General features: G+C 38.4%; 1 protein-coding gene across 1 annotated transcript in view; it reads right to left on the minus strand.

Annotated features, from left to right (window-relative positions):
* Nucleotides 1–240: 240 nt before the first annotated feature.
* The window catches only part of DDC (dopa decarboxylase), a 76,746-nt gene continuing 64,063 nt past the window's right edge, over nt 241–12,923 (minus strand). Inside the window, exons 12-14 of the mRNA XM_075022690.1 lie at nt 12,731–12,829; nt 5,314–5,415; nt 241–1,152 (exon numbers count right to left, since the gene is read on the minus strand). Of these exons, the coding sequence (XP_074878791.1) occupies nt 937–1,152; nt 5,314–5,415; nt 12,731–12,829 (417 nt within the window). The 3' untranslated portion in view covers nt 241–936. The remainder of the gene's footprint in view (nt 1,153–5,313; nt 5,416–12,730; nt 12,830–12,923) is intronic.

The following is a 12,923-nucleotide window of genomic DNA, read 5'->3' on the forward strand; positions in this document are numbered from 1 at the left end:
TTTATCACACAATGAAGTAAGAAGAATGGTAGCCATAAAAAGAAATCACAACTCTATTCCACAGAACATAGCTTACAGATTATTTTCAAGTAACCACTCCTTATAACTTGGTTAAAAATACAGACTACCAGGTAGCACATGGCTTTTGACAAAAGTCTTAAGAAGGAGCTTTTAAGAGGCCTCATTCTGAATGATCAAAGTGAAACCCAATAGCCAGCATAACCCATTTGCTGAGATTTGACAAAATGGCTGTTTTAAAAGCAAACCCTTTAAGAGAAAGTAGAGAACCTGCCATAAGGACTGTTAGCATTCATTTAGTGCTCACTCCCCCCCTGATCTGGCTAGGTAATGAAGGAAGTCTTGAAATCCTAACTCCATTTACAAAATTATTGCAGCAAGCGTGTCATGACATGATAGTGCCCCAAATCATGACAACAACATTTGTGCATGCCTGTTTAGATAGGACCTGAACAGTGTTATAACCAGGTTACTGAACTGCTCCCAACTTGGATACTTTCTGAAGTCATAGTAATGTTAAATTAATTGGTTATAACACCTCACAGTTTCATCTGTGAAGAAAGGAGCAGGTGTGCTAGCGGTTAATGGGGACAACAGAGGGAGCACTAACCCTTCCACTTCCACTACCTGGTTCAATAAATGCTCTTGATTACAAACTGGTAAGAAATGACAGTTTGAGTCCCCATGGCTGTGTGCATCCTGGAAACAGGCAAGATGAAACTACAGTACAGAGAAGGAATGACTAAGGTTACAACACAACTTGCTGGCAAGGATTTTGCTACTGCAGCTGGGCTATATAACAACAGGTTTTGTATTTTTTCCCTCATAATTTGACTTTCCCACCTGCCCCTAAAATAAAACTTGGCAACAGAGAGAAAGCCAGTTAATTACCTCCTCCCCACTGCTACTTCACTGCTGTTACTGCTGGTGGTGGTTTTGCTCCCATGTTTTCAGAAGATCAGTTGCCAGCTGTGAGATGTGCTGCCAGGCAAACTTGATGTGGGTGGATTCCACTGTGCGGGAACAAATAGCAAAACGTAGCACAAACTTCTCTCGCAGGTGGCATGGGACCAGATGAATCTTCTTGGCCTCATTTATGCTTTTAAGAAGTGCCTTATTTAGTTCATTTGAGCCCTGAAATCATTGTAATTCAACAGATACAGTGATGAATTTCAGAAGCAAGTTTGGAATATGTAAATCCCACCAAGCAGCCAAGCCCAAGTAGTACCAGTAACATGCAGCCACTTTCTCATCTCTCAGTGCTTTGCCATCAGAGGATTACAAAAAGATGACGGCGCAAGAGATAATTTTTCAGCCACAAAGAGATTTATGGATTAACTGGGGTTTAGAAGCAGCGTTCACACTGGGGCATTTGTGATGGCTGACTGCTTGTTTGTGACCTAAGGTCGTGAGCTATGTAGCTTCATGTAAAAGCATTCATTATTGCATCCATTTTGTTACACTTTTCTTAGATGTAATCAAACAAATGTGGGAGGACGTTTTGCAATGGACTATACTAACATTTGTAAAACAAACCTTCCAGTCTTCACTTAAGCATGGCTGCTGTGAGAGTCTTTTGAATATGAAGATGGAAATCTTACCCTTAATTAAGAAATAGTTAAGGTAATGTATCCATAAGTTAACCTTCACACAATCAGTAGAAACCCTAAAAAAGTGTTTGCCTCAAGTTCTGTAGGAAGTGTCCATCACAGAATGCTACAGAGTGGTTTGGGAGAGGGGGAGGATTTTAGAAACATGGTAAACTGACCCTCTCACTGGAAGTAAACAGTCTTCTGCACTCTGGGAAACAAAGATATAAATGTTAAATGTCTTGCAGAAAGTGAGAGGGACTCTACATGCATGCAGTATTGAATTTTATCTCCTTCTAGTGTACTTCATTCTCCTTGTGCTCAAATAAGGAATGTGAGGATTTCTCTTGGAGCAGCTGTGCACTCTTAATACCAAATCTCAAAAGAAATAGGACTGCATGGAGGAGTACTGGTCCTTTTGCAGGTTCAGCTAATGTTGAATCAATGGGTTTCCTATTTCATGTCCATCAGCATTTGAGAATAAAACAAAAGATGTCATCAGATTTTCAAAAACAGTACTAAATTGCTTTAAATGAAAACAATGAAAGAAGGGATCCCAGAAATCTTGGGATTTTTGTCTGATTTAGCAACACATGATGAAGTGCTAGCTGCGGATCTTTGACAGTGTTATCCAAATTAAAGGAACCTGTCCGTCTAACTGTTATATCAGCAGACCCAGAGATGGCTTCAGCATCACTGGGCAGTTTGCCATCATAGCTTAGGATATACCATGTTGATCTTGAGTGCTATACTTTTATTCCTTGGGGAAGTATCTTAGCTATTGTACAGCCTTTACTCTTTCTATTACACTGCTGGTAACGCAGAATTGCAAGAGATGCTAGGAGCATCTGTGCTTTCACCGCAGTGTTCCCTTACTGAACACTGACTGTGGGAAAAGCGTCAGAGATGGACAAATCCATCTGTTCAGCAGCGGTTTTGTTACTGTAGTGGCATAGGTCTTCTTGGAAACATCCATATCAGAAAACATGTCCTCTCACATCTGCACAGTTGTGACTTGCCTGCATAGCTTTTTCCATATAAAAACAAAACATAAGGGAGACACAGTTTCCCATTCGCACTGAGGATAAATGTATTATTCTCATGGGTTTGTATCGTATTAGAGTTAGAGCTGAACCCAAGTCAAAACCTTGTTCTGACTTAGCACAAGTTGTTAGGGAATTTGGATGGAAGCCTGAAATTCATGGCTTAGCCTTGTCTTCTAGGAGATATTTACGAAATTCGACTGCTTCTAAGAAAAGGACCAACTTTGGTGTTTTGCAAGTCCCCACACTTTATGGGTCAGTCACTGGTGACAATGATATACTGCTTTCTTATCATTAAAGTGATGATCCTTGCCTTTAATATGAAATGCACAGCACTAACTTTTAGGCAATGCAAGCGGTTATATGATGTTAAGTTAAATCCCTTGGCAGGGGTGAGGGGAGGAAGAAGAAAGATTTATATATCTTCTTCTGTTCTGCTCTCAGAGCTGCACCTAGGGGCTGCTGTGACACTCGGGTGTCACATCAAATTGAAGTTACTAGTGACTAATCCTCTCCCAGAGCTTTGAGAAGCCAGCTCTGATTGAGTCTGTCAGCTTCAATAAGACGGTATTCTCACCCCTCTGGAGAAATGACTAGCTTGACTTGTATTCATCTGCAGACATGACAAGGAGGCCAAAAATTAACCCTTTGGCATGATACATTTGATGAAATAGTTATAATATGAAAGTCATAGATTATTAGTCCATCTGCTCAACCGTGTGAAAGGCAAAAGATTAAAAGTTACAGATAAGCAAAAAAAATACAAAAGGATTTCTCAAGAGCAAAGGAAGGAAAAATATTTCATACTTTTACAGCTGTGCAGCATTACAGTTCAAGTCCCCTGTCCCTTAGTCCTACTGTAACTACATAAAAGTTAGAAGTATTCTACTTCTAAGATGCATTTTAAGACAAATTATAGAAATAATGGGAAGAATTTTCAAAGAGTGGTTTAAAAAGCAAGTAAAGATGCATAAATAACCATAAAATACTCTTCATTTAAAAGCTTGTTAGTTTTGTTCTCTTTTTTTTTGTACTGGGAAGAGAAGCGATGAAAACACTGCTGTTTCAACACTGGTTTTCAGCAGAATCGTGCCTTTATTCTACAACTTGTCCAAAAGTTTCTTAGCTAGGTGCCCAATATTTACCTCCTATTGTAAAATTGTCTTTCCCTGTAGATCTGATTTCTTCCTCTGGACCATCAGGGACAGGAGGACAGACGTAGATGAACTACTGGTCTGATCAAAAGTGACAATTCCTGTGTTGCTATGCTCTATTTCACCAGGACTGTTCCTTTAAAGTAAATGTTGAGCACTGAGTAACAGCTGTCTCTGGATCTGCAAAACTAGTGTTTGCTTGTTCCGTGTGAAAGAGCAGACTACAACCAACATCTTGTTATTGAGCAATAAAAGCCACAGAACCTATTCCTCAAAATCTTTTAAAAGTTCTTGTTAGGAAAGAAATAATATTCATGTTTCTACTTACTGAAAAAACTCCACATTCTGTCTGATCCCCTAGCACCAGACTTTTTTTCTTTTATTTTAAACAACATAAATTCAAACAAAACCATTTTTCTATTCCAGGTGAATTCACCATTACCTTATTGTTAAAGATTTGTTAGCTCCTTCAGCCAATTGCATCAAACTCAGGTAACTGGAGCAACTGAATGACTGAGAAAAGAATTTGTGAAAAGTAGTGAGCCTTCGGAAGGGCTAAAAGCTCACTTAGGTATCACGTGAACTAGAAAACATCAGTGCTGTTATTGTCATTGCTTGGTGTTCAGATTCGGTGTCACAATCCAGCCCTTTACAGAGGCTTTAGCTGCAAGCTCCTCTATTAAATGAGTTCTTTACCTAAAATAAGATACTGATTCCCTTTTAATGTCTGACTAAACAAGTGAGCCCTCTCAACTACTGCAGCTCTTACGCTCTGAGTGCAGAGTGAGTTTTCTAGTTTCTGTTAGGTAAGGTCTCCACGTCAATGAACTTGGCACTTACAGAGATTTTGGGAAATGAAAGACCAAGAGAGGCAAAAGGGTCATGTTCAGCAAAAAAAAGCAGACCAGGGCTGAGGGCAGTTGGGAAGCTGCCCTCCCATGCAACCTCTTCTTACTCTTGTCTTGTTCCAATTTGCCCAGTCTGACAGTAGGATTTTATAAATGAAAATGTATTCTTTAAAGAAAACAACAAAAAGTGTTTACTACTCTAATCTTCATCCATGATAGTCATTTTTTATATATATATATGTAAAATTGGATATTAAATATACACACATATAAAATTAACTTGACAAAAACCATGTAATACATGCACACACTCACACTTCATATACAAATATCTAGGAAAACACATTAAAACAATCACCTTCATCAAAGCCCATCAAGCATAGAAAATAGCGGTCATTTTTGTATGACTGGTTAGACTATTTGTTTGCCTTGACTATATATTTCCATAACCTAGTATGCTTGAATTTCTCTTAAGCATTTGATTAATTTTTTTAAAAACTGTCTTAAGCCTCTTTCTTTAATCTGCTTTGATCTATGTGAACTCCCTTTACTTTCCTTAAAAAATAATTAAGTACATTAACTACAAAGACTATATTCAATTGCAGGTTATTGTATTGCTATAAAACATGACAGAAGAAATAGGAGGTCTTAGCTGCCTTACCTTCAGCCGAAAACAGACTAGTCCCAAGACAACCTCAGCACAGATTTCAAACCTTCCATCCTGAAGGACTAAATGTTCAAATTGATGCGACAGCCTGACATGCTAAGAAGAGAAAGATAGTATCTACATTGTACAAATTTGATTCAAGAGAAAAGATGTGCTAAATTGTTTCCACCCCTAATCTCTTTTCTCTGTTCCCTCTTCTGATATGTGATAATATTCACATATCGCCATCTGTTTATGTTAACTTACATCCGTTTATGACTTCCACCGACCATATCAAGCCATTACTATATTAGTAGCTCAGTCTATCTTACGCAGTACTAGTCTGTTTCTTAATGAAACATTTCAGCACAGTTTTATATGATACCATATAAATAGTAAATGATTGTAATAATTCTTCTTTAGGTTTTTTACCACTGTCAGTTTGGGCTGGGAATGGCTAAAGAGTCCAAAAGTTATTATGGGGAAAGGGGGAGATGCACAAGTATACAGAGAGAAAATGATCACTATTCCAGTGCAAAATAAGCTGGAAAGATACACTTTTTAGAATAGTTCATTGAATATGAGAATAACTGTGAAGAAGGGGAGAACTTGCTCACTCTTCTGGCCTGGGTGCTCAGGTTTAGTTGAAAAGAAAGGTGATGGCAGTATAATCAAGAAAATGAGTAGCAAATCTCAGCCAACCTGTTTAGAAGTTACTGGGGAAAAAAGAGTGGCATTGAACACCAAGCCAGGGAAATTATTTTGAAGCATAGGAAACCAGTGCTCTTCCAAAATCAAACAAATAGGAAAAATAACAACAGGCATATTAACAGCCAGCTAGGAAGTCTTAACATCAGTCAGTGATGCTTGCATACTCATACCACATTTTGCTTTCTTCCAAAGAGAAGATGAATTAATTCAAAAGCTCTTGGAAAAAAAGAACCCATATCCTCATCAGGTACCTGCAGTACCTTATCCAGTCCCCCTCTCACTGGCTATCATCACTTTAGAGCTCACTACCCTAAAAAAAACCCCCCAAAGCCCAACCCCCCCCCCCCCCAAATGACACCAGCAACCAGCTATTAGAATTACAGTTTGTCTTCATGCAATAGCCAGTCTACACCAAAAATTATCAGCAACATCTAAAGTGATGTTTAAAAGTTCCTTAGCTTTGATATATTTATGACTGCAAATAATTTTACAAAAACAAGCAACTAAGCCCATGTCTCCATGTCTTTTTCTGCTTTTGCACTTTGTCTTTTTGCAAGCTCAAGGACAGATATCAAACAAAAATGAAACATTTCACTTTGGGCCAGGGTTAGATGTGGAATGTTTTAGCTCGCAGGAACTTCTTCCAAAAGGGCAAGAACAAGGCAAAACAGAAATTACAGAAAAGAAAAAAAACAACCAACCCCAACACATTTTGCAGTCTTAATCATAGCTTTCTGATGTTTGTTTATTTCTTAAAATAGAAAAACATTGTTTATATTGAATCAAAACATTGCTTCAAAACCTTCATATTGGGCATACTGGTACCCTATGCAACCAGCCAATCTTACTGTTGTTACCACTTCCTTTCTGCTGTTTGTTACATCCATTTACCATCTCCCTCTAAAATTAGACTGAAAGCTCTTTTGAGTCAGGAATGAGATGAATAAAATGCCTAGTCCTTTCCAAGGCATTTGAATGTTCTGCTAATATAAACAGCTATGAAAATTGACCAGAAGTATATGTATGTATACAGATACTTGTATGCATAAGTGCATGGAAAAGGTATGTGAAATATGCATACGTATCGTAATGATCTTTTACTGTCTCCTCCTATCCTCATGTTCCATAGCCTTAACTAAACTGATGTCTTTTACACAGCTCTGCAAAATTTCACACTGCATATACTACGTCTTGGAAATCAAAGCCATAAAAAACATCATGTTCAATGAGGTAAGAATTTCACAACTGTTCAGCTGAATGTAATCACCAACTGAATTTAATCAAAATTTACCTGGGTAAGAACTGAATAAAACAAAAATTTAAGACTTGGCTTACTGTGAGTAGTTTGTACAAGAAAACTCCAAACCCATGCTGTACATTTTATAGCAGGTATTTATGTCCACTTTTTGCACAAAAGGATTTTTCAGGAATTTGAAAGACATAAAAGCAAGGAAAAATAGAGACTATTCAGTAAAACACAAAACAAAACTCTGGAAACATTTTGTATTCATGTGTGGATTCAAGCACTTTTATCCATAGCGTCTTAACAAGTAGCAATAATTTGTAAAGCCACTGGGGGGCACCAAGTGTTTTAGATTATACAGAACTGGACTGGCGAGGAAGTGGCGATTTAACTGGTTTCACCTGTAATAGCTTTGCTTAACACACTTACCCAAAGCCCTGCACCTTTGGACTATAAGCTATTATCCTGAGTTGCTTTTACAAAGATTGTTACAACCAAACATAATTAAACCCAATGAAGTTAAACATTTTTAAGCCTGGAAGTTCTAACTCTGTAAAACCGAAGGGCTTTCGGGTATCACACCTGCCTCTGTGAGTCCAAGAGCTGCACCTGCGCTCCGGACACAAGCATGGCAAGAACTCACAGGAGGACATGTGTGGCTTTAGTGCTTCAACTCTTCAAGACAGGCAGGTAAACTGTGAAAATAAAGTCCTGTTTGGAGAACTGCGGGCACTGAAACTAAGGATAAGAAAGGAGGAGAGGTAAAAAGTAACAGGCTGTTCTCAGTTTTCTGCTGAACGTGTACATACCAAGCCTGATCTATGGATATTTTAAACCTCCAAATGCTTTTGATTTTGACATTTATGTCATGCTGTGTCCCTAGCACCATTAACTTAATGCTGGCATTCAAATATTACTTAACTTTTAAAAATTCTTTTATTTCATGCTGTTATATATTTTAACAAAAAAGTGCACGTATGCAAACCAACTCACATACTGTTTCTAGCAATATCATTTGGACAATCCCTTTATCATGTGGGTTCCCAAAGTGGAATCACATGGACTGCGTTAGTTGCCTGAAAAGTCTTGGTATATAAGAACAGAATACCAGCCCTTCTCTTCACAGTGAAATTTAGCAGATTGAAGAAAAGAAGCTTGTAAGGAATTTTTGTGTATCACTATCTATCTCAGGTAAATAACCACTGCTCTTCTGCAGTGAGAAGTGAAACAAGAAAGGGATCTAATTCATTTGGTTATTCAGGATTAAGGGAATTGTCTTACATAATCACTAATGGGAACAGTAAACTTGTGAGGCATTAAGATGGGGTCCCTGTTATTAAAAAATCTCTATTTGTGTATGTATATGTGTAAATATAAATATAAATGCTTCTGCATTAAGGTGTTTAAATTGAATTTTGATTTTTGGGCAAAGCCTTCAAGAACTAAAATAGTTTTTGACTGAAGGGAGCTTCTCTGAAGCATCACAGTACATCAGTGTGTATATGCAAATAAGCATACCTGCCTAGCCTTGATCACTTCATGCTTTTCCTCCTATAGATTTCACCTCTCTGCCTGCCATAGCTCACATCCCACTGCACTCTGAAGGAAAATGCTGTCTACAGAGCCTTCTCAACAGCGACTTGGGCTGTGCCACTCCCCAGTTGAATGCTATCTCTGGCATTGCTGTTCTGTACAGTTCCAGTATCTTGGTCTCTGCTGTTAATTTCTAATGGAATTCATTATCCTCAGTGAAGAAAGGAGGACATAGTACACTGATTTCTTCTGGTCCTACAGAGGATTCATCTGAGTCAGAATGTTCATGGGGATCACATACAAAAACATTAATCGCTAAATTTCTCAAATTACTTCTGAGCTCTTTGAGAGGACTTAAACTAACAAAGATGGTCAAGCAGTTTGCAAATGGGCCATTTACAAACAGGCCATTTGGGTTTCACATTTATACTGATTCTGAATGTTTGGAATCAGTCCAGAAGACTGTTACTGTTGTTGGTTTTGCCCTTTTTGTACATCGCTGCGGCTTTGGGACTTACCTCCAAAATCTGTATTTTTATCTCCCCACATCCTTCAGAGATGACTGTCTTCCCCTTTACCACTGCTTTAAAACCTATACTTTGCAATAGGTTAATATTACATGTTGTTTGGGAAAAAAGCGCGTAACTGGAAGGTTTGGAAAACAAAAAAAGTTACTGTGTCTAAATCCAAGTCACACATTCAAATCTCCCAGGAATATTTTAGTTCCTAAATGCCTTCCTCAGTACAAGTAAATGCCAGTTGCAGTGGTTATCTAGTCATTTTGATGCAGACCTTAAGGTAGCAAACATAACAAACATCTTTTTCTTAAAACATACTAATAAAAGACAGAAAAAAAAAAAAAGAGACAAATAGTTTTTTGTGGCAGTTTACATCCAGAAAAAAAGAAAAGTTTGGGAAGAGATAGTTACAGATATCTTTGGTCTTCCATATAGAAGCTTGTTAATCACACAGCAAATAGGGTGGCTTCTTAAGGATATGCAGTGCTTTTTCCCTCTATATCATGTCAGAAGCTCATTACTATTGAAATCTCAAATCACTTTGTAAGTAACACTTGGCTCCACAAAAGAAGCCTAACTAGAAGTCTATAAACACTGCATAAATCCTCCTACAGTTTTGTATGACTTAGGAGCTGAAGTGTCTTTCTTCTTTTTTTTTCTTTTTTTTTTTTTTTACTAGGTGATCACAGCGTCTATATTGGGATTTTTATAAACTCAGAAAGGAATTGAAACCCTAGGTCCCAAATTTCTCCATAAGGCCCAACCCTGCATCTGAACAGGCATGCCTTAGCTGCTATTGTATAGGTGAACAGGAACGACATGCCCTACGTGCAGATACATTGACGTATCAAAACTACGTGGCGTATGACTGCCTGCTACATCCCAAATGTAGGCATCCCCTTCCCCAGGTTCCAGCCCAAGGAGCTGTTTCAAACATCTGCTCTTCTGCCTGCCTCTGTGGCCCTTTCTCTGGGGCAACTCCTTAACACAACAGAGCGCGAGCACTTCTCCCTTTTTCTCCAGCTCCAGCCACACTGCTCTCCACTTGAAGGTTGCAATATCTGCTTCTGCCACTGCTCTTAGGTCTCTTCTCATTCCACCTATGTCCACTCTATCACCCACTGTAATAAATGCAGCTTCAGAAATAATTCTGGCAGCTACAGAGGTTCCCTTAAAACCCAGCTAAAAGTCCAAGTCCACAAGATACAGTACCAGCTATTCTCTTCAAGGACTGCCTTTGCCAGCAACGGGAATATAAAAGCTGTTATTTGCAAGATGCTACAACATGTTTAAAAGAAAGCAACTTTTCAAGGTCAAGCACTGTGATAAGCAATGCTAAAGTGAAGTTAACAAGTGAGGTTAAATTCCAAATTACTTTTCATTCGGAAACTTGTCTATTGGTTTGAAAATATAAACCAGTGTCAGGTGGGTTTACATACTTCATTACTACACTACCAAAAGGAAAGTCATCACAATATATCTGGAACCCACAATAATTCCTGAGAAGAGAGGAAAATGTGCAAGATATGAAACACATTTATAATTCTTATTTTGCAGCTACTGATATAACTTTAGCAACGTGTCTGCAAACTCACAAGAGATATTTTAAATTCTGCTAGAGCAGGGAGCAAATGAAATGCAATTGTTTCTTGAAATTTAAGTTCAACTGAGAACTGCTGGAGACAGAAATTACTTGGTTTTTTTAAAGCTGCTTTGGAACCCACTGAATTGAATCATCATTCATCTGGGGCGGGGGGGTGGGGTGGTGGTGGCGAGGAGAAACTAACTTAATGGTTCCAGTTTGACAGATGTATACAATGAGATACAAATTCTGCCCTTAATTACACCTCTTCCCCTTTCAAAGTTGCAAACGTAAGGTCATAACTTATTTTCTCTGTATACTGGGGAACAATATAGTCCTTAATGAAGTATTAAACATACACACTCAATTCAACAAGCCCTTGGAGATCTAGCCATCTGAATTACCTTTACAAATAAGGGAACATATTAGAGTTTTATTTTGGAGTCAGTATCTTTAAGAAAAGATTGATTTACTTAGCCTTCCTAAACTGCATTGTCACAGAAAATATAAAAACCTGGTCTTCAGCTATGATTATAGGAAGACAAGCACTTTTTGGCTGGACAGTCAGGGAAATGTCTGGGAGGCAGGGAAAGAGGGAACTTGTTGAATGTAAATACTGACCTGTGGAAACCAGCCTGATAAAAGGCCATGCAATTGATATGAGGCTTCCAATCCTCTATTTTCCCAGTGAGAGATTTAGCCCTACTTAAAAACTTGGCAACATACCCAGAAATCTAACCTGAGAGAGAATTCCACTAGAAACTGTAATGGTAGCCTAGTAAAGCAATAACAAACCTTGTATCAATTTTTCATCAGAAGGATATGTATCACATTGCCACAAGGATGACAGAACATCAAGATTACCACTGTTGTCAAAGTTTATTTCTGATAGACTCATTAAGGATAAAAGTCTAATTTTGATATCAGTCAGTTGAAAATTACAGTGTGATGAAAAAGGGAAGCAAAGAGGGTACCCTCTATCCCAGAACCTTTCCATATCGAAAGAGACTTCCGCATGTAGTGATTTTACAGCAGTGGAAAAAGCCTTTCTTAGGAATTAATCTGTTTAGTACCACAATAGAAAGGAATGTGTGTCTGCGGGGAGTTTGGTGTACTAGACCAGACCCTTAGCTAATGGATATTTTTGTAAATTTTTAGAGCCAACTCATGGATCTCCTCACTAGAAGTTTCCCTAAACTTCATAATGATGAAAGGTATGCTTGAATTTGACTTTACTGCTACAGAGGAAGTATATATATAATTTAGACTAGTGCCAGCTGTGTTTTTTAGTAATTAAAAAACTCCTTTTTACATCAAGAATAAACTTAGTACTTATTCACAACAATGTTAACAAACTGTAAATTGTACACATTCTCTTTTTTAAAAAAAAGATGTATTTTAAACACAAAACAAAGAAGAAGCAGAGGTAGAGATGCCCTATAAGTTACTGTATCCCTTAATCATAATCAAAACATGCTATCATTGCATGCACATTAATAAAATAAAGAAGTAATGAATAAACATGTTTTTCTGCAGTAAAACCATGGATGTGCTCTGGCTTAATTTGAGAGGGAACTATGGTCCCACATGGTAGAAATTCTGAATTCCTAGACTTGTCTTCCCTAAAGATTAACACAAAACAGATGACAGCTTTGAACCCACCGTGATATGAAAATGTGACACCATGTGGGGCAAATGAGCAGCACCCCTATGGAACCGAGCTGTCTAAAAGCTGTTGCCTGTGCTTTCTGACGTGTACAGAAGTCACGGAAAGTAGATAAGTAGCCAGCTCATTTTCTCTTCCTGTCCCACCACAGGTTACCCAAGAAAGCAAATTCCACTCACCTTGCGGACGTGCTCCTGCAGCCCCGTGACCCCATACATCCTCAGCACGAACCAGAGCTTCAGGGAGCGGAACCTCCTGCCCAGGGGGATCTGCCAGTGCTGCAAGCCAGGGAGAAGGGAGGACACCCACGTCAGAAGTCACCGTTGCAGGGATACTGCAGAAACTGTGCATTCTGCAATGATTTTGAAGCAC

This window comes from Buteo buteo, chromosome 3, assembly GCF_964188355.1.
Source record: "Buteo buteo chromosome 3, bButBut1.hap1.1, whole genome shotgun sequence".
Lineage (NCBI taxonomy): Eukaryota > Metazoa > Chordata > Aves > Accipitriformes > Accipitridae > Buteo > Buteo buteo.